A 26584-nucleotide genomic window follows, 5' to 3' on the forward strand; every position below is an offset into this window, starting at 1 on the left:
ACTACTATGTGATAAAAGGAAGTTACAGTTGCTCCTTGTGTTTAAAAGTAGGATTGGTAACAAACACATACATGATTTATTTTTTCATTTCTTGCATGGTCCAAAGTGAGTTTGGAAAAATTACAAATACCTGTTAAAAATCTTACATTAAAATCCAATACCAAGAACTAGCATAATCTTCAAAAATTTTCATTCCAACTGATCTTGCATCCAAGACAATATTGATGCCACTGAAAAAAAGACAAACAAGAAAAGGTTGCTTTACCTAGGAAAGCAGAGAATTTATTTAAACAACAAATAGGTCAAGTGAAAAAAAACTGAAATATCATTGCTAGTAAGAGGACTATATTACTATTCTGCAACTCCAGTTCTGTAACAAAGCAAACATCAATTATAGTTATGTCATTGAAAACTCTGCTAAGTTAGAAGGCCTCAAAAAAGCCTGTGTAAAAAGGTCTGTACAGTTCCTGCAAAAAAAAAAAACTATCAAAAAAGCTCTATGGGTGTTAATTATCACCACACTTAATTACTTACTATGGCACAAAAAAGTACTATTAAGATCTACAAAGTCCCCAAAGTTATATAGCTGTAACTCCAGGGCTACCAATAGCAGAGAAGCAGGAAACAGCACAGTAAAGCAATAAGCTGACCTTAGGGGATTGTTTTGCTATCCCCCAAAGTACCCTCCAACATTAACCTTTTCCTAAGAAGAAATGAAGAATATGGTAAGAGCAGGCAATGTAGTTGTAGATGCCAGCAGAAGGGAATTTAATAAGGTGTAGGTGTTATCAGGGTAGGTAAAGGGCTAGAAGAAGAGGGTTTTGGATTGAAAGGCATGGGAAGGTCCCCCCGTTCTTCAGACAGGCCGAGGACTGACGGCAGCTGGAGAAGTTAGGCTGTTACAGCAGTTTTCTCCCATCCTGGCTGATGGGAGCCGGGACAGGAGATGCTAGCTGTCCCTCTGTAAGGGAGGTGTTGCCATGCACCAGAGACCCCAGTACACTACTTTTTAACCTTTAGTCACAGTTAAACAAATCCAATAGGAGCAGCCTTAACAGGCGGGATGCCCATAGTACTAGGACAGTTCGTTAGCTGAGGGGCTATCACACGCAGACATGGTCAAGGCCATTAGAGGTTGGCCTGTGTCCTTCAGCATAAGGGTTTCATTTTGAGCCTCCTTTTGCTTTGTTTAGTACTAAGTTTTGCTAGGAAAACCAACAAGAATGATTTAAAAACTGACAACCAATCACTCTGAGACAATCAGACTCAAACCTTTAGCTCGGCTCATTTTTGCACACCACAGTGCTGGTTCCCCTTACTGGAATTTTGCAGGCGCTCAGGCACAAAGATACCATTTCCTCACAGGTCTGGCCTAGTTATCTTCATCTATTTGCTACAATGGATTCTGCCTTTTTTTTTTCAATTTCTAAATTAATTCACAAACTCAGAACCCAACAAAAAAAGCAGTGGTGAAGAGTAAAACCTACTTTGCAGCTTCCCTGAGATCAGTTACATTTCTTGTTTTCCCTCTTCCATCCTTGAAGGTAGTCTGATTTGCCACAGTCAGCACGCCATTCTTTGTGGAGAAGTCTGGAAAGCATCTCTTAAGAACTATTCAAAATATAAAAAAACAGCATACATATTACATTTAATGTCAAGCTCCACTTTCATCATTTGTATTTTACATCAAATTATTACTTATTTATATTTAAATCATTTCAGACACACAGTCAATTGTTTTTTCACTTAGTGATCTATTGATACGTTGACTTTGACAGATCGTGGAAAAGCCATTATATTCAAGATGATGACTTTTATGCCTTGGGGCTTTTTGTCCCTTGTTGTATAAGTTTCAGCACGGTGAGATCCTAGCCTTTGACTGGAGACTCTAGGTGCTACTGAATAACAATAGTAGTAAAGGTAGTAGTTTAAGAATTTGTAATAAATGCAGAACTTCTTGTCCAGTCAGTATCTGTGCAGTTTACAAATACCTCAGCTGCTCAGATATGTCATTTGCATGATAATAATCAAACCAGTCTCCAGGGACAGACTCAGTGTGACTGGTCATGAATGGTATTAGCCCCCAAAATAACATATAGCAGCAATTTTCTCTGCCTTCCTATACCAGATAAGCTGCAGTACCAGCCACTATCAGTGGGAATTCTTGAAGAGGAGGCAATGGAAAAAATACAGTAACTATTGGTTAGACAGAGGGAGGAGGTGATTGCAAAAGAGAGAAAAGGAGAGGGTTATGTCCTCATTTATGTCACCTGTCCTTGGCTGCAAAAAGTCACTGTTTTCATTCTGAACAGAAGAGGAAGTCAGTGCTCCTACACAGCTGTACATTAACTTTATATAACAAGGCTGTGCTTTCATTATCAAGCTCCAACAAACACTGATGCCAAGTTTCAACAACCAGTCCCCATTCATGAAAAATTAGAATATCTACCCCACCAATTGTTCTGAGGAAATAATTAAGTTATATGTCTCTCTTCCTCCCCCAGTAATCTTTGCCCTCTACTGTAGTCCACAAGAAGATATTAGATTCTTGCAAATTAACTTTCTGCCTTTTGGGTCAATACATCAGTTTTAATAATTTTTTTAGTTGAATCCATTGTTTCTCTTTTTGATGATCTATCCCCGGTTTATCTGATCTCTGCTTTAAAGTATGGAAAAATAAACAGCTCTTTCTTTCTCTGCATGAGCTTCTGGGCCAGTGGCAGATGCTCCTGGTATTACACTCTTGCAGCTGAGATCAGCTCTGAGACCTGTAGTTGCCTATTCAGAAATACCTGCTGACCTTGATGACAAAAACATCTTTTTCCCCCTTTACTCTTCTGCAAGCCCTGTAGAACCAGCCTGCAACTGAAGAGCAAGCTGTATCGTAACTGGGCTCAAGTATCATCTGAACTCTGAACAGCTGGCCGTATGACCCTTCCTGCGCTCATGGTATTTGCTTGATGCCAGTGGGGCTGCTTGCTCACAGGCAAGAAGTGACAGAAGGCATCACATACAGAAAGCATCATTCGAACCGTAAAGTTTTCGTTGTTAGTGATGATTCACGAACAAGAAAGAGCTCAGCTTGACCTGATCACAAGCTGAACTTTCATGGCTGGCAGTTAGAAAAAAAAAAATCTTTATATTTGCAAGCTGTCTAAAATTGATTTGGATGTCACTGACAGATAACAGACAGCTCCTAGTGACCTTATCACAAAAACACTTTTCAGAGTGGAGCTGTGATTTAATGGGAACACTAATACTCTGCTGAGACGTATAAGAAGTAGAGCCACTCACAAGGCCTGCTTGGAATGATCATCGAAGGGCAATCTTCATCACGTAGGACTTGAGCAACAGACTGAAAAGGAGAAAAATAGGAACTGGTGAACACACAGCAGAATAAGTGCTTTTCATTTCTCACTCAGTCTGAGAAAATGTCCCAAACTGGGCTTTGTAGCCTCCTCCCAAACTTGACTGGTGGAGCTGCAAGACACATTCATGATGTAAGTGAGAATCCCAACTGTCACATGTGATTTGAGAAAAACCTATTCTTCTTGCCTTTTCTAGTGACAAAGAGGGAAAGACCTGTTCACATTGGATCTGCACCTAAACCAGAGGTGACTGGGCAATTGTTCTTTGCCTGCTCTTCAACTTTACTCTTAAAGAATAAAAATTTAACACAACTAATTCCAGTTTATTTGCAACGTGTTTTAAAGATAAGAGCAATATTGCAGTACATTTAAGTGCAAAGCCAATTACAGCAAAGACAGGTTAATTTTCCTAGCTAAAAATATTAACTAAGTAGCTGCAGATGACTCAAAAGCCCTGAGAGTTTGTTTGAGAGATTCTGCTTTACAGTACCTAAGTACTGGAGGAGACTACCTTCCACAGTACCGCAATTACATGGGTAACTGCAGATATGCTTTTAAACAAATAGTAATCATTTAAAGATTGGCAGATTGAGTGTGCTTATGAGACCTTCAATCTTGATTAAATCAGTGTCAAATCATATATGTGGGACAACTCCTTGTTCGATGAAAACTGGAATAATTTATTGCTTTGATGTAGCTCAGTAAAACCATGCCTATTACACAACGCTTGAAGCAAAAATGTATTCCATCACCTATTGATACCTACACACCTTGCGAGGATTGTTAAAACCAGGTTTGCAGAACTGCTTGAAGTAATTCCAGTGATCTGGTTTATATCTGTAGGAAGCCTGAACATCTATGTAGGTTGCAAACCTGTCTGGGCACTTTGAGACGCAAAGCTGCAAGAAAAAGAAAAATGAGTAAAGACACACTGGAGGTGGAGAAGGGGAAGGAAAGTCAATGCAATCAAAAAGAAGACAAAAAAATGGCCTCCTATAAAAGTGCTGTTTTACGAGACTGACTGCTGTAATACTTACTGTAGTATTTAGAAAGGGACAATTTTTTTTTCTTTTAAATCCCTAGATGAACACTTAAAATCCTTTGATAGAACACACTTTCAAAATCTCTCCTCATCTATGGCATATCAAAACACCCTTTGTATCTTCTTAGGTTCTACATGTTCTGGTAGACAAGCACAACGTTTTTTTTGAGCCCTAGAGAAAAAAAAATCTGTCAGTCCCTTCCCTACTCCACTTTCACCAGCAGCAGTGTATATGAGCAAGCTAGTGTAGGAGCTACTTTCACAGGACATGTGGCACTTCTCTCTACTATGTTTATAGAGAACTTTATTCAAAAATGTCTCATGCAGCTAAAATCACTTCACCCCCCCCCCACCTAGTCTCTTCAGTGAAATACATCTCCACTGATGCTATTTAAGTCAAGTTAGGTTGGTATCACTCAAATGAAGGCGATTATTTTGCGCCACTGACTAATGATGAAGCTCTCCGGGTTTAAAAGCAGGTAGGGTGCACAAGCCAGGAATGAAATTCACACCTCTCCAGGCAAAGCCAATATAAACAAGATCTGTGTGAGAAATTGAGCGAGGACTGGGGTTTGATGAATGCATCCACCCGGAGGCTGTGTTTTTGATTTATGTACCAGAGAAGCAGTTGCCCCAGTACCTACACTCGACAGGCTTTCCTGGCCGCAGAAGCAAGTGGCCACTGAAGTAAGCCATGATGGAAGTGTACAGCTATTCTGACCTCTTTAGTGTCCCTGAATTCTGATCAGGTGTGAGCCAATCTGAAGTCTATTTTTTTAGCAGGTTGCAGCATTTTCTGGAAGGCTGTCTTCTGTTTCCAAAGCTGTGCTATCCAGACACCCTTTGCAAAGCTCTGCTACCCAGGCACCAGAGAGAGATCATGAAAGAAAGTATATTTCACCTCAAGGGCATTCTGCCATATGGCACATCTGAATGGATTTGGGGAAAAGATCTTGTATGAACCCTTAGAACAGTCTGGATGCTGCAAGAGAGGCTTTCTAGATGAGCACTACAGTCCCACAGACTAGCCAAAGGCCAAGGCATAAGGAAAGATGAGTTTTGTCCTTATTCGGACAATGGGTGGCTATGAGCGTGCAATTTCCTATAAACTCAGTTTTCTACCTATGAAATAGGGCAACGAGATGTGCTGCCTGTGGGTCCAATGAACTGTAATAACACTTTGTAAATCCACAGCCTGACTCTAGAACCGAGGCTTTTTAAAATGACAATCAAATAAATAGTCATTTAACATTTGTAATCAGTAAATTGGTTACCACATAACAGGCTGCATCCAAAATAACACTGGACTTCACTGAACATTGCCAAGATGACTGAGACCACCTCTGCTCCCTGAGTTGAGCAGCACAGCACAACTACTACTTCAGCAGCAAGCGGGGTCAGGGCAGCCCTGCCCCTGCCTCCTCTAACCTACCCACGCCATCGTGTGCTGCCTCCTGAGATGCGCTGGCATGACCGCTTGTGCTCACCAAAGCAGGACTGTGAAACGGTCTCAGAGTCAAAAGGTCAGGAGGACACTTCTAACCCACATCAGCCCAGTGACCAGGGTTACGTCACAGCCTCACAGGGAGCTGTGGCACAGCTGATGGAGCACAAATTGTGGCATAAGGCAAAAACAAGCTTTCAAATCTTCACTTTTGAAAGTACTGTATGATCTAACCACACCCAGATACTGCTGTCACTGGGGATATGCACAATTTCTTTATCATGCTTAGCTTGGAAAACCCTACATGTCAATCAAAATGATTTTCTGCACATACTTCTTACTACCAGACGGCTGCTTGTGATGGATTCATGAGTAACAAATTGCTGGATCCAACAGATTTATTTTTCAGCTCTGATCCAAAACACACAGTCCTGTGCATTCCTGTATATTTTCTCCTATTTCCTCCTGACCATCACAGGCTACAGATACTATGCACTATATACGTTATAGATAACATGATCATATCATACTTTGCAGGATATGACCAGCAACGTTTTAAATCCAAAAAAATGTATGTCTTGTTCTTAAGTACCATGACTAAAAGACAGGAAAAATATTTTACTTTTGTATTTTACTCACCTGTGTTGTAGGGCACTGTAGGTTTATTAACACTGCTGGGCTGGCACATTTCAGAATGTTAAAGTAAAACAAAATGGTCTTGTTCCTATAGAAGTGGATATAAGATAATTAATTGTATAAGTATGGGTGCTTATACATCCTAGCATACCTAGATTGAGAGTATACATTGATATTTTAATTCTATTTTCCTAAATGGTCATATTGCAAATCCAAGACAAAAAACAAAACACAAGCAGACCCCGAATGTTCTCTGCCAAGACATCTTTTAAACCAAAGGTATTTGTTCTAAGAAATAATAATTTTGAGGCAGTTTTTCCACAGCATTTGAGCTGAAACCATCCCAGTCACTGTTACAGGTGCCTGCAGTCCCACCTCTAAGAAGTGAAAAGCCATCTTGTAAAACACCTCTGCAGAACACTGTGCTACCTTTGCTTTTGCTGAACATATCCTGTATGCACTGCACACAAAATTGCTATCAGCAACACCACACTGAGAAAGCTGATTATTTTGTTAATCAGTACCAAAATCAATCTAGAGCTTTTTATGGTTGGAAACTCAAAGCATCTGCCCAGGAAACAGGATGATAATAGTATCTGATAAGAATGCTGATAAGCCTCCTTTGATATCAATAAGGGCCAAGCTAGTGGTCCCAGACTGAGGTTTCTTTCCCCAGAATCCATATACTTTGCATCTTCTGAAACTTGGGACCTAGAGGTAGGTGTCACCTCAACTTAGATTTGCTGAAATTTCATCACCCCAAGATGTCCAGATTTAAACACCTGGGTTTTGAAGAAAGCAGAATGTGCTATTGAACTCTTCTTTGTCAGAAAACTACCAAATAGCTCTAGTGATGATGGCATGGCACTGGTCCTGTCCTTTCTACGTGAGGCTTGACAGTCAGCTGGCCACGCCAGGACTACGCTCTGTCCCTACACGAAATAATGGCTCATAGGCCCCCCTGTGGCCTGTCTATCTCCATCGTGTGCTTCTGAGTGAGCAGCGAGCCACGTGGGTGCAAGGCAGCGCAAGAGGGGAGCGGGGTGCCTGGGAGAGCCAGGCTGACTGGGCGCAGGTTCTGCTCCTGCCTCTCCCACCGTGCTCCCCAATCCAGTGACATATCCTCTGATCTCCCACCCTCACATGGCTCCCTTCGACTGCTGAATAAGGCTATGTCTTCAGAGTCCGTAATATATCATCACTGCACGTTCAAGCTCCCTTTAAAACTGCAGTTAGCTCAACTGCCCTGACATGTTAGAAGGTTAAGACGTTTTCATCGAGATATCTTCTATTATGCACTATTTAACAAAACATACTTCCTGACAAATACAATTTGCAAACATTAGTTGTTTTTTCAAATCAAGAGAGTAAAATATTGGACTGAAATGTCATCTTTCTTCAACAGTTTCTTCAGACTATTTATAATCTGTGAGCTGCTCAGCAAAATCCATGTCATTAGTGAATACTTTTGTTCTGATGTCTCTGCGCACTTGCTGATATTAACAGCAGAGAAGAAAGACTAAACATATATGTAACGCAAGAAAGCAGCCACAGAGAGGCTGTGTTTGTCCTTTATAGACTTGTATCCTTTATAGTTGAATTGTACCGCATTCTGCGATTACATCTGCCTCTGTAGAAGGCAAAACAAGTGTAGAGATTACATGGAGGTTAATGGATGGATTACAGGGAGACACAAAGATGCTTAAAAGAAAGTCTTATAACAACACAAGACAGAATTAATTTGACTGCATGGAATTCATTGGAGCTCAACTGTTTTTTGTTTGTTTGCTTGCTTGTTTGGGTTTTTTTTGCATAAGCTGTGAATGTTGGCTTGTTTGTTAGCTTCTCTTTTCTACTACTCAGTGAAACTGCAGAGGATGCTTGGTCCAGACACAAGATTCAAAATACATAGACTGTCATCGCTTTCCAAGGAAAAGGTCTCGGAGTAAGTCTTCAGTGACTTTGAAAACCCGTTGTCCTGGGTTAGCTTTTTACCCTGCTAACTCTCAAGGCTTCTGAAAATCTGCCAGTGGTATCCGTAAAGGTCTGCTAAGCACGTCCCACACCTCCGTTTTTGGGGGACTAGACAGACTTGTTCAGAGGGGCCTCCCAGCAGGCCCTAATGCTAATGCTGCCCTAAGAACTTACTTTTCCAAAAGTTGTCTTGTGTATCTTTTGGCTTATATTTTTATAACAAGCACTTCAAGGTGGCAAATAAGTATCAAAATGTAGCCTCAATAGCTGTATTATCCTCCAGCAATCATATATATGGAAAGGCATTTGTGCATACAAACTGGAGATCATACTGTAAGAAAGAACTGAAAGGAAGATTTGATTAACGAAGAGAAAGAGGGAGATGGAAGTGGACGGTAAGAATCAGAGACAGATATGGCTGCACATCACACACTCTGCACAGGTGCTATGTCTGATGCTCTCACACCCATTTGCCTACTGCTTTCCATGGACCAGAGAGGGAACAAGGACAGACCTACGGGGGTGGAGGGACATGACACTACAGCTTTTTCTCAAAGTTCTTTCTCTATGAAAGGAAGGAAAAGAAGAGAACTCTTTTGGCCTCTCCAACAACTTCTTTGAAGAAGTCCAAGTCAGAGAGTGGAACAGGTCTTCTTACAATCTCTAGTCATTTTGTTTTGTCTGTAAAAAGAGCTTGAGAGCATGCAAAGCCCTGTCTCCTGTTCCTCCCCATCTGACCGGCCCTTTGGACACTGGCTTCCTCTGCTCCTTCCCAGAAAACTAAATGGGAAAAGAAATGAGAAGCATCAAAGAGCTGTTACCAACCACAGCGTTTTGTTTGCTTCCTGCATGTCGTCCAGCTTCATGTTCGTGGCAGGGCATAGAGTGTGTCTAATACTCGCTATTTACGAAGGAGGAGAGGAAAAAAGGCAAAAATATTTCTCAAATTCTGTTTCATAGAACAGTCTTTGATTTTCAGAGAAAAAAAAATGATGTGACACCTTTCTCGTCTGAGCAGCTATTTTCATCTGCAAGTACTCTATAGATATTAACCAATTTGTTTAATTAATTCTCACAGGCCCAAATGCAAAAGTTTGGGAAACTGAGACAAGGAAATAGAGCCATTTGACTGATATCCCCAGGGAAGCTAGTGTTACAGCTGCCTGTCTCCCAGATCACCCGTTCTCCTCTCTGCTGGCACCACAGAATCCCAGAATGGTCGAGGTTGGAAGGGACCTCTGGAGATCATCTAGTCCAACCTCCCTGCTCAAGCAGCATCACCTACAGCACATTGCCCAGGATTGCGTCCAGGCGGGTTTTGAATATTGCCAAGGAAGGAGACTCCACAGCCTCTCTGGGCAACCTGTTCCAGTGCTCTGTCACCCTCACAGTAAAGAAGTTTTTCCTCATGTTCAGATGGAACTTCCTGTGTTACCAGGTAAGCAGCAGAACAAAACAGCTTTTCCTTATGGTCTTTTCTGGTATTTGGTGCTTGTTGAGAAAAACTGAGAACCAGGCTGCAATGCTTTGGGATTGCTCTTATCCTGGGGAGGACAGAATGATTTCTCAAAGGGTTAGTTAAATGTCCTAAGCTCTGCAGCTAGCAGCTGTGCCACCTAGTCACTTTCTGTGTAATTAGTGATGCAGTCTTTAAGTTATATTGATATTTTACTGAAAGTATTCTCCCAATAATAAAAATAACTGCATTACAGTAATAACTTGTGTCTAGATTTGCACCGAGCAACTAAGCTATTTCTGAACCTTATCTGGAAAAAATACAGTAAGAGGAAGACAAGTGTTGCTGCCTCTTCAGCTTCCCACAAGAACCCCAAGCAGACAGAGGATTTGAAACCTCATTTCTTATCCATAGTGCATGAGTAATAAAGGTAGGTGAATGGATTTAGTACTCACTCATTGAGGGTATCTTTTTGGCCACAGAACTGCCCATAGCTGTCAGTTGGATAAACCACTTTCCTGGGGTCACCATGCACCCAAGCTGCAAAAATACATATATCTTTTAGCATTTTAATCAAGCATCCAGCAGTAACTTGCTAATAGTTGAAATTCACTAGCATGAAAATGCATCACCTCTCATGTACTATTTTAATCTTTCTCAATGGCCACTGAAGAGGATTGATTTTCTCTAAATAGTAGATTTCTTAACGAAAAAAATAAAATGAAGTAAAATAAAATAAGAATAAAATATGGATGAATCACTAAGAAAGCAAGCCAGTTCACTTTTTACCTTCAGGACACGTATCTGGGTTGTATCCAAACTATGAGGTAATGGGCTTAGAAGATAATGGTTATTAAAATGGGAAAGAAGAGCTCTGTTGGCTTGCAGCCACAGAGGTATATGGAGCTAACTATGCAGACAAAACTGAGCATTCACAGACTCTCACAACTGCACTGAAATGAATAGGATCACCTGGGTATGTGACAGACAACACACAGGGTGTGACTGAATCTAATGGACTCCAGCTGCATTAGAAATGGAAACAACCTCTCACTTGGTAAATTAAAACATTAAAACAAAATATAAATCCACATCAATACCCTGTGCTGGCACCCTAAAAATCAGGTTTGCTAGAGGACTATAATGAAACACTGTTGATCCTCTCCCAATCATTTCCTTGTGCTTGTATTTTGTAGAAAAGATTACAGGCATTACAAAGATTTTAGTCCCAACCTTTGCTCCCTTGCACTGTACACTGAACGTCAGGAGCCACTTAGCATACACTTTAGGCTTTGATCTATGCAAACCACCTCGACCTTACCTCTCTGTAATAACCCCCATTTTCTCTCAGCTTTGCAGCATTAAATTTAGCCAATTGTGAAACCATCATTTTCCTCACTGTCACTTTGGTAATAGCAGCACTTAAGATACAACATTAATGGCTGCAGGGGAGACAGAATCTACGTAAGATCTCAGAGCAGCATATTGCAAATCTATCTATATGGTGATTGGCCCCAATACATATCATATCTTGAATAACTTGCAAATAGCTATACTACTATCCACCTACATAGAATCTGTAATGCTACCTTTCACCTTGAATGGTTTTAGGTCACCAGAATGAATCCTTGTTCATTTTAATACATCTTAGTTTTACTGTGCATTGGGGTTTGTAAATTAACCTGCTGCTTGGTATCAAACACTTTCTGAACATTCAGATTAACTGTATTTCAGATTGTGTTCTTCTGATGCTCAGTAAGCTAAAACGCTTCGCCCATATGAAACCCATTAACTTATTTCATTAGCTTTACTTAACAGGAACATTTAGGAGGCATCACCTTTCTCCTATGAATTCCTCCAGCCAGTTGATTACTCAGTTATACATGCGTACATGAATTCAGAGAGCAGATAACTCTTTGTTGATTGCACTGAGTCTGTAGGTTATATCACATACAATTTCTTCCATCATTACTCTGACAATAGCGAGTTTTCCTTCCACTTTAATATTACCTTGCTTTCTGTGCACTTAAAGGCCTTGGCCCAAATGGATCAAGCTCCTATACAGGCCTATCAGAAAGGCCTTCAGGACTTACTTGTATGATGCTAGATGACTCTTCTGCATCAGCCTTTTCCTACCTTCCCCCCCTCCCCCTTTTTTTAATTAGTTTGACAAATTATTAAAAGGACTCATTTTTCCTATTTGAGTGAATTTTTTCTGACACTAGCACAACAGGAAGCAGTAAAAATAAACTCCATCATGCCAGATTTAAAGTGCTGATGAGAATCAGCAAAGCTTATATCTGCCTTCTATAGATAATTTGGAAGTAGCTCCTACTGCCAGCAATGCCCCTTTCCTAGGTAGCATAATAAACCTGGAGTTATTTTTCCCTCCTCAGACAAACCTGGAGGAAAGGAGGAAAACATTGCAAAATAATTTTGTTTACTCAGTCCTTCACTTGCATGCACAGCAATCTGTTAGGAAGGATCTTTCCACAAGAATGGCCAAATAACTCAGGCTTATGTCCTTCAGTCTGTTTGGGTGGACTAAAATAGCCATCAAGAATAAAACTTAGCTCATGAAATGAGCAGAGCAGTGTATTATCCTCATATCCTTTTTGCTCTAATACAAAGTCTGCTGAAATCTTTCAAAGGCTCTCTTGGTTTCACTGGGCTTGTATTGCTCCTTGATCTCATAAAATTTCATCATTCATCTTTTGCAGTATGTTTCCCAATGATTAGTAGAAATTAGTGAAGTGCAAACAACAGAACATTCTGCTCACTCCTTTGTTCTGCAGCTTCTCAATAGTATTTCTGTTCCGTACAGACTGTACTTGCTTTACCCTTATCAAATTGCCTACAGCTACTCTTGCTTGGTAGTTACTGTCCTGTGCGCCTCAGGCGTCTGTCATGTTGAGGCAATAAAACAGTATTAAAAAGAATCCGCTTTGAAAAAAGAGATTTAACACACTTTTCTCTGTGAAATTCCATCACTGGGATCAGCTGCTGGGTGGACACAAGAAGATGCCTCTCAACTAAATTGCAAAGTGGAACCAAGGAGAATTGGTCTGCTTTAGACCACATAGACCTAGCATTTGATTAACTCTGCAACAGAAAAAGAGATGGGAAATAACCAACAGAAGAGAAAATATGCAGCTTCTTTCTTTGCCTGTGCCAGGGCTAAGCAGCAACATTAATAAACTTCCTCCTCTGTTACTTTCTTGGTAAACTTAGAACAATGACAGTGAAAGAATCCATATGATAAATACACCTTTTTCTGGCCTACTCAGTGAAGAATAATAGCTAATTCAACAGCTCTCATTGAGTGAACAAAGTTATCAAAACAGGGCAGCACCATGTTTTCTTGGTTGTGCTGCACTGTTGGTGACCCACTATCAAGAACTAAATGAAATGGAATCGAGTCATATAGAATTTTTATTCCAGCATGTTCTGATGCTCATAGGCTGCAGCCAGAGTGCTGACACAGGCATCTGGGCTAAACAAGAAAATTAAAAAACAGCTCAACCATATAACGCAACTGAGTGAACCCTCAGAGCAGCAGTGGACAGCATATGACACTAATATAGCATTTGACAGGGATCCACTATCAGGAGGCCTGTAATTATGTCATTGGGCTTTTACTGATGTGGAGTGAACACACATGGACAGCATCAAAAACAGCTAATGTCTGTCACTCTAAACGTCCATCAGATGCATTCCTGTTTCTCTGTGCTGGAGCTGCATCAGTGGTTACAAAAGCTAGAAAGCTCCCTGTCAAGGAGTAAATGTGATTATAACAAGGGCACCCACTGATACTTAAAAATTAACTACAAATCTGTTTAGACTGTCTGTCTCATTCTCTTTTACTTGGAAATAAACTAGAGTAAAAAGAATAGATGAATCACAGTATAAGACAAGACGAAGAGCAGGGACCACATGGATCTGGATCTGAACTAAAAATTTTTAGATTAAGAATCCAAATTTTCCCTCTAAGAAGGGTAGAAGTGGCCAGCTATAAATTTTGGATCTGGTTCCAGGGACAGGTTCTAGTTTTAACCAGTTTCATAAGGTTTGCAGCAGAAGGCTGTTTAGAAAGCTTGTTTGCAGCAGGATACTGCCGCGTGAAGCAGAGCAGGGAATATGACCAATTCACAGGCCTCACACCACAGTGACTGCATCGTCTGAGATTACAGAGACAAGAGGAACGGGGCAGTCATCTTCTGCTGCTATCAACCTCTACAACAAGCAGTATATGGGTTTGGGGGGAAAATGAACGTACAAAGCTGACAAAGTTCTAGCCAAAGGATTAAGGGAGATTTATGTGGTGCTGGCGGGAGATCCAAGATCTGGCAGCGCAAGAATACTGTATAGCTGGAAACTGCAATGCTCTCCATTCTCTCCCAGTGGCCAGGCAGCTGCACTTCAGTACACTGCCTGCCTGCACAGGGGCTGGTCACTAGTCCCAGGAATGTTTATATGTTAAAGAAAACAATAATGATCCTCTGATCTAAGTCCAGCTCCTTCAGGTCTGGCCTTGTGTTTGAACAGTGACAGAAGGAGAGAGCAGAACATCAATGAGGAATCAATCAACGGGTGGGAAGAAGACAACAGCACAGACACCAGAGCAATGCCCTTCAGACATGAGATGCTCCCAGCACCAGGTGGGAGGCTTGGCAGGTCTGCAACAGCTGTGCAGTCCAGCAGCTACTGCTGCTGCTTAGGACTAATTTACCTCTTTTTCTTTGGTCTAGTCCAGAACAGGGGGGGACTCAAAGAGATTAAACAAGAAAAAAAAGACAAAAGTGAGTTTTGAAAAGAAATCTTTTCTTCCATGTGCAAGCATTATCAGCCATCTGTTACACCACAGTTGTCTCTCCGGGGTTCACCACCTAGTGCTGGTTTTGCACTTCCCTCCAATGGTCCTCCGTGCTGCTCTGAATTGCAGATATATTCTATTTGCTTTCTCATTTCTCCAGCTTCCTGAAGATATAAAGGTTCATGGAGCGGCAGTAAGGGCAGGCGAATAAGGGAAAGAATAAAATACATACAGAGAATTCCCAGTGCTCGAGAGAGATGACAGTTTTCAGAATATGCTCAGTGCTGCAGTACTAGAGAAAAGGTGAGAGGACACAGCTCCAGTACTGTGGCTTGGAGGATGTTATGCTATGGCACAATTTAGTGGGAGGATGGAGTATCTTCTCAGATATTTATGATTTGTATTGCTGAGGTTAAATCAGCCTAGCTCACAGTCATCTTTTCATGCTCTAAACAGCAGGCCTTCTCTGTACAGAAGAGAAAATAGTATTACAGAATTACAGTGAAATCTAATGGCTTCTCTTACATCTAAGACAGGGCCAAAATGAACTTTTACAAGTAAATTGGGCAAGTTCAGCCAAATGTGCAGATACACAGTAAGTAAGTACACTTTTAGAGTATCATTTGTTCTTTCACACAAAGGCATTCAAAGTTCTCTCACACAAGAAAAACAGAATGGATATTACTAATAAAAATTCTGATATGCAAACAGCTCTGGATCCCACAATTAAATGCAATAATCTGTCTTCTCCATTCACTCACATAGGTTCTTTTGCTAATATTTTAAAGTACACAAAGCCTCTTAAAATGAGATGTTTAGCTCTAACTCTCATTGCTGGATTAATGACAAATAAAAGGTTTTTTTCCACTACAGTTACAGTTTATGATAGCAAAATTATTGAACCATGGCATTTTTACTTGAATACACTTCAAGTTTTTCATCATGTGGTTTGAACTTCTCCCTAATTACAATAGACATTGAGTGTTAATTCATGATTTGCTTCTAGGCAAGGCATTGATTGGAAAGCTTTATGTAGATATAAACTAAATGGATGTATCAGTTAAAAGTAATAACATTCACAGATTTGCTTCCCCTGTGTGTGAGAAAGCACTACTATACCTGTGTTTACTTACCCACAATTCCTAATGCAATGTAACCCAGAATGACGGCTATGAAGATTACACAGCAAATAACATCTGTACAATGCCTAGAGAGAGAAAGGAACGTTTTTTTTTTTTAAATAAGGTGTCTAATACGACCCTTTGAAAACATTGAGTTCCATAGTGAATTTCACATCTGAATGTACTGTAAGCATATTTGCATCTGCCACTAGTATTTTCTGAAGTCTCACTTGCAAAACCATGTTTGAGCTGTATGGCCCTGTTTTCACAGGGAGAGCAGCAAAATAAATACACATGTCTTTTCCACCATAGACAACAATAAAAACATATTGAGGAAGAGGTTTAAATATTCTTAAAACAAATACCTTACAACATTGAATGCACAGGTCACTTACGGTATAAGCTACTACAGAACATCTGTAACAGCCTCAGTATCTATCCCTTAAAATTAGTATCAAATATTATGGAAAATGGGTTGAAATGAAGTTTCAACACAGCTTACCTGTATTGTAAATAGGTTACAAGTGGAAAAATAACAGAGAACAAAATGAGAAAAGTCTACATGCGACTACCCTGATCTCTGCACAAAATTCTGACATGGCTGTCTGACCTCATTTAGCGCAGCTAAAATATGCTCTACGAAGGGAAAAAGAAAACACATTGCGCAGAGCCATATCTCCTTTTACAGACATGCAATCAAAGAACAGCACTCTCCAGTCTGACAACTGAGACATCTGAGCATTCAATTAAACTACTGTCTTCTATTTGTTGGTCTGCATATTAAGTTCATGCAGGCACGGGAGGGGAGATGTGGACCATTAGACGCCATTTTTCAATTCTGCCCACCAGTGTTGAAAGCTCATCTTTAGGCACCTTGGGACTTTTTTTTTTTTTTTTTTTTTTTGAAGAGTGCTGAGCATTTCTAATTCTAGTTAAAGTCGAATTCTAGCTACTCAATGGCTCTATAAAAATCTGAGCCTGAGATGTCTCAAAGCGAGTGCCTGGAAGCCGGTGAACTCTTCTAAAATTATGGGCTTTATCATGCTCACTTCTGTAGGTTTGTGTGTTAACCCAAGTGCTGAGGTTGCAGGGACACTGTCAACATCACAAGACAATTCTTTTTTAGATCCATTCTTTTTCAGTGTCTGACCTTGATCAAGAGTAGTTCTAGGAGTGCAATTAGTATGAGGCATAACACTCCTAAGAAAAGTGGGTAGCAGAAGGGCAAGTACATATTTACAGAGGCAATATATTCTTAGGACTCCAGTTACAGATGAGCAATTTTCTCCCCCAAACTATCTTCACAAGCTCTTGCTTAAAGATGAGTGAACAGTATCACCCCAGGAAAGCTAATGAGCACTCCTAGTTAAAAAGAAAGTACAGGACTGCCTTCATGATCTGAGCAATGTTCAGCTCTGCTTCCAAGTCTTTTCAAGGAGCCAAGTAGATAACCAAAGCTCTCAAATAAAAGAAATCTTAGAATCCAGGCTCAAACTGGTGCCTACCATTCTTTCCATTTACCAGTCTACATCTCCTCTTTTGAACAGCTTTTATTCTTTAGCATAAAGGAGATAAAGCTGGCAGATCTTTTAAACAGCTGGAGAGCTTGAAAAGAGAAGTGTTTCCAGGTGAGGAAAAAGCATGATGTATACTTCCGTATACTTCTCTAGAAATACACAGTTTCAAAATCTCACTGAAAGTAATTCCAAGCGAGGCCAAGCAGGGTTGAAGGTCAGTGTGACAGTAATCTAATGAAGGAAAACCAGTTAAAGTATAAGAAACAACACTGGAACAACACTGCTCATTCACCCAGCCCCTGTTTAGAAGCAGTTCTGACACTGTCTGCTCAAGTTGGGTTTTCATCCCATCCGAGTAGTTTTTAAGCGGCGCAATGTTTAATAAAAGATGCCTCATGAGAAATATGGCACTGTAAATCTTGTAATTATAACTGCTGTATTTACAAAAACCTCTTCTAGTCCAATCCTCACAGGTCTCATTTCCTGATAACTAAATATAATTAAAGGCTATACTCATTTGTGCTAGATTATACTTTAAGATTTTGCAGAATTACCATGAACAAGTACCCACAAACACATTACTAGAACATGGCTCCAAGTTTTGCTTTGACATAAATATTAAAACATTATAAAAACTACATAAAACCTTTCTGGGTGGCTTCAGAGGATTTTAAAATATTTCATAGAGACTAATTCTTGTATTGCTTATTTTACTAGACACAATGGGTGAAACTATGGCTCCATTTAATGCCAATGTTAGCTCAAGTAGCTCACTTTCAGTAAGACTAGAATTTCACTTCATAAGCCCAAGGATCCACAGGAGAGAAAATAAAATAAAATAAGACATCTTGAATGAATGAATTGAAATAATTCTGTTATGATACAAGGTTATACTGTGAAGTCACTGGGAGTTTCCAAGGCTGCAGGAACTGAAATCATGGATGTTGCCTCTTCTCAAAAGAGAAAGATACTGGAAACTCATGCTTATTACTTAAACCTATTCAGGACATGTCCAGTCGTGCTTTATCTGAAATCAGATTTGATGTGAAATTTTTAAATCTAAGAATGAGATCTGTTATGGCAAATCTGCTTTTCCAGTTTGTTTCAGGAAAATGAGGTAGAGGAAAATCACTCAGGAGACTGAACTGTTAAACTGAACCCTAAGGAAGATGGATTAATGGATGTATGGTTTTGAGGTTAGATATTGAAAACACAGTTTATCATATGGGGTCTATAATATTTCTTATGGATAGCACTACTATACTTTTACACAATAATTATGTGTAACCACTCAAAGATTAATGAGAAAAAGCACTTACCATTTCCTGTGGCAGAGATGATGAAAACATTAAAAACACTTCTGCTAATAGCAAAGATTGTATGGACAACGATGCACGTAGCAGAATATGGTAATATGGTAAAAGAGCAATGATCCTATTGCATCATGCATTAAAATACAAACAGAAGCATGAAATCAATTGAAAACATGCTCATATTTGAAATTTTGGGTTTTTTTTTAAGCTACTTTTTCAAATAACAAAGCTCCAGAGTCTGAACCAAGCTCTGGTGAATCTAACCATCTATTTGAACACTGCAGTTTCTTTAGAGGTAAATCACTGATAAAACCATGAGATTCATCTTTTACAGGTGAGGTAAGAAAACACCTTCATTTGGTTAAGTACACATTTCAGGCTCCCACATCAGATTTTACTGCCTGCTGCTGTCATTTGGCTTAATTTATGGGGCCTGATTTGCTTTCCACCATCTTTCAGAAACGTACTGGCTTCTTGGTTTCTCTCACCATGTTACATGTGACAGTGTGCACAAGCAATACTTTGTGCCTGTATAATGGAATCCCAGCAAATAAACAAATGATTGATTGATAGATAGATAGCAAAAAGAAAACTATCAGCACTGAGTAGTAGTGCACAGAAGCCTGTTACTCACTAAAAATAGGACCTATCTCTATTTGGCAGTTTCACACCCCAAGCTTATACAATCTGTCACAAGTGCAATTCTACTCAAGATGCTGCACTAGAAAGAAACTACTATGTTCATTAGTTAAACAGCAGTAGCAGTATATTAGCACCTACAAATAGTCTTGGGAAAGGCACCATGCAAACACAGAGGAAAACAAGGCTCCAAGCATTTGCAGTCAGTTTGAGGTTACCACTTTCAGCTCTGCTGACACATTAAGTTGACTGCTAACGTCCTCACTTCTGAGTGTGCCTCCTCCCTGCTTGACTCTCGCAGACAGCTTGCAGTTTAAGACTTCCCTGGCTAAATCATACTGTGTCAAGACGATGTTATGCTATGTCATAACATGTCATGAACAGCTCTGAAGACCCCTTATTCACTGGGGCTGAATTGAGAAACAGTATCTGCTGCACAGATGGGTATTCTTATCAGATAAACAGTGCAGTCACACCAAGTGCATCATCCTGCGCAGCTGAATAAGTGTTTGCAAAGATGCTTCTTTTCAAACCCCCCGATGAAGTGCCATTTCTAATGTGGAGGCCAAAAGTACACAGAGAAAGATACTGAGATTTTCACTACAAGTTTTCTACCAACTTAAAGTCTACATTTTCTCTGGAGAGTCATTAATGAGTAGGACTGATCTACACTGGCCCATACTGGCTCATTGAGCTGGTAAGTTTTAGTTACAGGCACCATGATCCAGAAAGTATTGTTTAGTTCTGGAAAACATTAAGTCTCAATATTCGCAAACGAAACCTGCAGATGGTAGCCATCTGTAGACACTGCATGCCCAAATCAGAAAGCATAAAACAAGAACTCAAAGAAAAATGCAAGCTTTCCCACTCATATTAGTGAGTGCACAACACATTATATTGATATAGACACAACATTTAATCAAACATATATGGACCAACAAAACCCCACCAGCAAAAAACCCAAACAACAACTACTTTTATATTCTACCAACATTTATATATGGAAGACTCTTAGTACAGTCTAAGACTCCAGTGTAGTCTAAGTAACATCTTTAGTAGTCTACCTACTCTAAAACCCACAAAAGATATATTTAAATATAAAACATTTATTATTTCAATATTGATCACAAAAAATTAGATTTGCTATGCAGTTCTCTGAAGAGACACATTTGTAATCACAAAGAGGTAAAGCTTCTTTTGCTAATGAAGCTCAAGACATTACTTCTATTTTTTTCCAGCCTCTTACAGAAAGTAGCGAAGTGGTTATGGAATACTATTGTTATTCAAATTGCAGGAGAACCCATAAACTGTGTTTACTGGTTTCCAATCGTGGCAGAAAACATGATCTTTGCCTTAGCAAGGACATCACACTTAAAAGAAGACATAAAACAATCAGAGATAGTCCAGAAGGAAACAATTTGAAGCTTATAAAACATAACCAACATGAAAAATTCAAGATATTTAATGAACAAAAAGGAACCTAGAGGTTGTCATACCTTTATGACAGCCATCAGCTATATCGAAGACTAATACAAAAAGAAAGGAAATGATCTAATCTCTAGGCCCATGGTGTTCTGACAAGAAAATGGGGCTGGGGAGTTAACCTCCAACAAAATAGACTTGGGTTGGGAAAAAAAAACCACACAGCTTTCTAATGGCTAGCATAGTGAAGCACTGGCATAGTACCAGAGAGGTTGCAGAGCACATCATTAAAGGACAGGTTAGATAAACTTCTATTAGGAATGGCAGAGATGTACTTGATTCTATTTTGAGGCTGGGGGCTATAATTACATGATTTTTAAAAAATTCTATTAGCCTTACTTTTCTATGGTTCCATGTTTTTAAAAGTTCTAGTCTTAGTCCTCTTGGGAAGAGAAGTCATGATGGAAGACAGAAGGAAGAGCAGGTTAGATGGAAAGATGCTAATTTGACTGGTATAAAACAGTGCTGTATCTGGAGAAGTCAATAAAATTAGCCAGAGTACCTCAAAGCATGCACCTCTGGCACAACCTCTGCGCCCAAGATGAGAAGGGATGACAGTGGATACGGGCAGGGTGGAGAAAGGCAGGAAACGGATCTTAGGCAGCAAGGTATCAAATACTAGAGATGTTCTGATTTGAAGTTTGGCTACAAAAAGGTTGAGAACCACAGCAAAAGGTTTGAAAGAGACAGGGAGCTGGAGAAGAAAAAATTCCTAAGGAATGCTACAGGAAAAAAGAATGAAGAAAATAGGCAAGGACTGGAAATGGGGACGGAGGTAGAAATAACTGTCAGCCTAGTATCTGACCTTCAAACACCTCTAATGATGTAACGCTGTGTTCATACACTTTGCATCTTTGTGACTTGCAGCCTATTTTTAGTATTTGCAGTCACAAGATAAATATGCGGTGCTGCATCATTTCTTGGCAGTCAAGTGTTAAGCCATTATTAACTCTGGATTTTATGCTATTGCACTCTTACGTGACTTCTTACAATGCAGGTCATTTCCTCCACTGCTATACTCTTTCAAGAGAGGAAAAAAAACACAACAAAAACCAAAAAAACCTTAGTTACATACTGTTAAGAAAATATCATATCTCTTCATCCTTCCCGTGATTTAAACTGTTTTTTGTCCGACATATTTGGTAATAATCACTGGAGCCAGCCTAAGCCAGTGAAAGCGTATCTGACTCTTCTGAATCAATGGAAAGCTACAGAACTACACCAGCTAAGGATTTGATTCAAAGTTTTTTGGAAAGAAAGTCTGGAGACTGCTGAAATTGGCCTCACCATTCCAGTCAATCCCCACCCCTTGTGTCAGTGTACCAGCTTGAGCATCATCCTGGGCAAAAAGACGCCTTTTAGCTTATTTCTGTTAGTGTTTAATCCAAGCACATCAGAATAGGTGCCCAAAAGATGCTTGTATTTAATATCAAAACTAGGGATGGAGGAAAAAAAAAGAGAAAGCAGTACCATTTAATGGCAGCAGATCCTTATAGCTGTGTGGAAGATAAGATTTTTTCAGTGCAGAGTCTTTCTGAAGGTCAGCTTATAAGGAAAAATAAATGGTGCTACATGAAAGGGTTAAGTCTGCAGGAAAGTGTGAGATAGTAGGTTGCTTCAATATTACCACATCCATAATTATGAGGTTATTTTACTTCAGGTCTGAAGTATGATTCATTCTTAGCATTTTTTGAACTCATGTATGCCATAAATAACAATACTACTTCACAGTATTTTAATGTATGTAAAATTAATGATTGAAAGCTGAGATTTGTTAACACTTGGCTAGAACCAAATATAGCATGATGATGATCCATACGAACTCCTTCAAATTGCTCTGCAAATATGTTCTCATTCTGACCTGCCATGGCCAAACTATTGCAATAAACATTTCTTTTGGGCAAAGCCTGCCTAGAAAGGTTGTGGAGTCTCCATCCTCGGAGATATTCAAAAGCCATTTGGACACGATCCTGGGCAACGTGCTCTAGGGAACTCTGCTTGAGCAGGGGGGTTGGACTAGATGGTCTCCAGAGGTCCCTTCTAACCTCAACCTCTGCAATACCCACTGGGCTGAAATGAACAGACTGTAAGACATTTTGTACAGTATGTTTAAGTGTTCTTAAGACCTAAATAGATTGAGAAACTGGAATCCATTTAACTCATGAACTAATTTCAAGACTAGAATCTAAATTAATAGCAACAGCAGGTCAGAAGTGGCATGCCAACCAATCTTTTCTTCTCTTGCCAAGATTTTATTTTACATTTTCTGGGCAGTTTTTAGTAAAACAGAGAAGATCCTAGTAAATACTATAATCATGCAAGTATAATGCATATAATTTTCCACTTTTTTTTTTTTTTTATGTTCACTTTCCTGTTACTCATCAGCAAACTGAAATGGATTATGCTATAGAATTTTTTTTCCAGCAACTACCAACATTAAATATTAAACACATTCTTTAAGATTAACAGAAGGAGACTGAATACCACATAAGCTTTGTGTACTCCCAGGGCACTCAACTAAGATGCACTTCACAGCAGACCCTGGGCTTCATACAGATTTTAACAAAATAGCAAGTTGATGGATCTTATCAAAAGACTATAATGATTAAGTAAATCTTGACATTTCAGTTCAATGAAAAGGTGTTTGACTATTAATCCAACTCATTTATCCACATTACTGTAGTAGCACTATAACATATGTTAATAAGGGCTTTATACCAGTTTAAAGACTGATTTTCTGTTAGAACTCACAACCTATTAGGACTTGCATGATTTGACACCAAAACTGCCAGTAAATTTAATTGTGATGCAGGTCATTCATGCCATTAAAAAGGTGGTTTTTTTTTTTTTTTTTAATTGAAGTTTTGACGCCAAGGATCAAGAAAGGTGGAGACTTGAGGTACAGTCTTGCTCCTATTGAGCTTAATGAGTGTTTTGCCTTCAGTTTCAATAGGGACAATAATTCACTGAAAAGCCTAATAAAAAAACCTTAAGTGTATTGAAATAGAAGTAATACCAAACATCACATCTTATAGTTGCTGTTTGTGTTGTGCACAAACGCCTGTGAGCATTTTGATGGGATACATTTCTAGTCTCAGCCAGCCACTGATGAATATTAAAGAGAAGATAGGAGAAAAAAGGTACAGCATCTCTTATTTAATAAGTTCTTTACTACATCTAATTCTGGCATCTTTATTTCAAAATAGATACTGAAACACTCTGGAGAGGGTAGAGAAGGAATGAAAAAATACTTTAGGAAAACAGACTGTGCAGTAAAGAGATGTACAACAACTAGTTCATCCAAGAGAAAGTGACTGTCTACATATATCTACATGGTAAAGGACTACAGCTGATTACTACCAGTGCGTTTCCAGACCGATGTTAAGAAAGGGGGTTAGGGGAAGCTTTTGCTGGTCGGTGCATAGTTGTTAAGAATTAAGAATGCATGAAGGTTCCTGCATAGCTGTTCAGAGGAAGCATGAGCAGTTTTCAGCCTCCAGGCTCTGCAGCCCAGACATATACTTCGTTTGGGCAGATGATTTCTACCTTTTACCCCTAAAATGTAGCCAACTGCTGTTATCTTGTCGATCCTTCTCAGCGACACCCTGGCACAGGTGCACTTGCCTGTGCAGGAGCCGTGGTCTTTTAGACTCCACGGGTGAAAACTGAGAGCTATTAAACATGGGAGTAACTTACAACTTAGATGTGGTAAATTTTCTTCTTTCTCTATCCATAACATTACAGGCTTTGCTTTTAAAGATTGGCAAACATTAAATGTTGATTCTGTTTTCATATCCAGAAGACTCCTTGAAGTAGTTATGCATACAGGAAAATGAATTGCAAACGTTATCAAGTTAAAGGGGCTGAAAAGCCAAGTAGCTGGGGCACACAATCTTCAGTCAGCTTGGATGTGGCTGTGGAGAAGGCTGCACGGTTTAGTGAAAGCTGGGAACCACCTCAAAGAGGAATTCATGTCCTTGAAGGGTCAGCAGACTACAATGTGTCTAACCAGTAAGAAGAATATATGGAAGAAAAAAAAAATTACATGAAGGAGGAAGAAAAGCAACACAGGGCAAGGGAGAGAGTTCAGACAAACTGAAATTAGAGGCAAGTCAAAAGTGTGCTTTACTAATTCTATTCTCCCCACAGCTGTTTAGAAAAATGTGCTATGACTGTATATCTATTCCCTTGCTGGAATTTACAGAAAATTTAAGTGGAGGAAAATAGTTCACTTTATACCCAAAAAGAGTATAATTACTTGAGGAAAAGGGAGAAGCTTGTTTTCTCACTTGTATGAAGGTACCTCACTGATTTTTCCAGAGGCATATTTAAAATATCTTAAGATGCTGGTAGAGGAAATGCTTATTTTTTCTTAAAGAAGCATAACAGTCCGAATTCCTTATGAATCCTTAGCTTCAGTAGCCTTCCCCACAACATTCTCTCCTTTATCCAGTGTTTGCATGAAATACTGAGGCCGCTCAGTAGAGCCCAGCTCGCTTGACAAACCAGCTGCAACTCCAGTAGGAGAGGACGTTTCAGTGCTGGTGAGGGGGGACACCCTGCTTTTAGGGTTGTGAAACTAGACAAGTAAACATATATTCAGCAGCTGAGAGGTGCCAAACTTCTTCAGTTCCTTGTGATGAACTTCTGGGGAAAGTGAAAGTTGGTTTGCAGGGAGTTTTGCCTTTGAGGAATCGGAGATGGGATAGACCTAAAATCATCTACAGAGGATATGCTAGATTTTTTTTGTTGCCAGGTATTATTATCATAAATCTTTTCTAGCTCATATGAATTCAGTTAAACTGACCATCAGATTAGGTGTCAGGGAGGAATACATCTCCAGCTCAGATTGACAGAGAGCACTGGGGATTTTTGTTTTCTTCTACAAGCTTTACCTAATAAATTTCCTGCTACATCATCTTGAATGAGTAAGAGCAGGGCTACTGCTACAGCCTGTGAGCTTATTCACTTGGATACAGTATTTAACCTCTTACAAGTGTATTTTGGTAGTAATACACATACACCAGCAGTGAATAACATTTCCACTTAATCACTTAAATTCATTTCTATACACACTGCATGCACAAAGTGTCACTGGGAATACTATAAGGATCATTCTCAAATTAGGATTCACTCCCTAAACCAGCATTTCCATTTATTTCTAAAACAATTAGCTTTTGTTAATAAAAAATATATATATATATATACACACACACATTTTATGTAGAAAAGAACAGAGTGTGCTCAAGTGAGTTTCACAAGGCTGCAATTTACTTCTGTTGCAACTTCTCTGCTGAGAAAGAAAAACAGATAAATAATTGGTGGTTCTCTACTGTTTATTCTTCTCACTAAGGATAGAGAAGAAATTCTAATCTAGCATTTACTATGTTACACTTACAGTTGGAAAAAAAACACTAAACAGTTGCCCAAAATCTCTTCGATGCTTTCTGAAGAGTTTCACTTCACTTACAGTCTACTGAACCCACTAGGTGGTAAGAGACATGTTTTCATCTGCAGCACTGACTATTAAATGAACCGAAGTCAGATTGTTCTGGCAGGAGGCTTTGTAATGAAGTAGTGTTTTATAACTACCTCCCCCTGGCTTTTAGGTTGGATACAATCTACTTTTTCAATGCATGTTTCCATCGCATACTACACAGTTGTACAGAGAAGAGGTGGACAGTCTTGAAAGCTGCAGAATGGGAATGGAATAACCTGAGAGGAGTTTGGTGTGTAACCACACCAAGAAGAGACATCACTTTGGATTAGCACAAGGGTT

General features: G+C 39.5%; 1 protein-coding gene across 1 annotated transcript in view; it reads right to left on the reverse strand.

The window, feature by feature from the left end:
- The window catches only part of SLC44A5 (solute carrier family 44 member 5), a 132811-nt gene that overhangs the window by 25709 nt on the left and 80518 nt on the right, over positions 1 to 26584 (reverse strand). The window contains exons 3-9 of the mRNA XM_067301408.1: positions 15867 to 15940; positions 10376 to 10460; positions 6494 to 6578; positions 4139 to 4267; positions 3295 to 3355; positions 1488 to 1611; positions 147 to 230 (exon numbers count right to left, since the gene is read on the reverse strand). Of these exons, the coding sequence (XP_067157509.1) occupies positions 147 to 230; positions 1488 to 1611; positions 3295 to 3355; positions 4139 to 4267; positions 6494 to 6578; positions 10376 to 10460; positions 15867 to 15940 (642 nt within the window). The remainder of the gene's footprint in view (positions 1 to 146; positions 231 to 1487; positions 1612 to 3294; positions 3356 to 4138; positions 4268 to 6493; positions 6579 to 10375; positions 10461 to 15866; positions 15941 to 26584) is intronic.

This window comes from Apteryx mantelli, chromosome 8, assembly GCF_036417845.1.
Source record: "Apteryx mantelli isolate bAptMan1 chromosome 8, bAptMan1.hap1, whole genome shotgun sequence".
Classification (NCBI taxonomy): Eukaryota; Metazoa; Chordata; class Aves; order Apterygiformes; family Apterygidae; genus Apteryx; species Apteryx mantelli.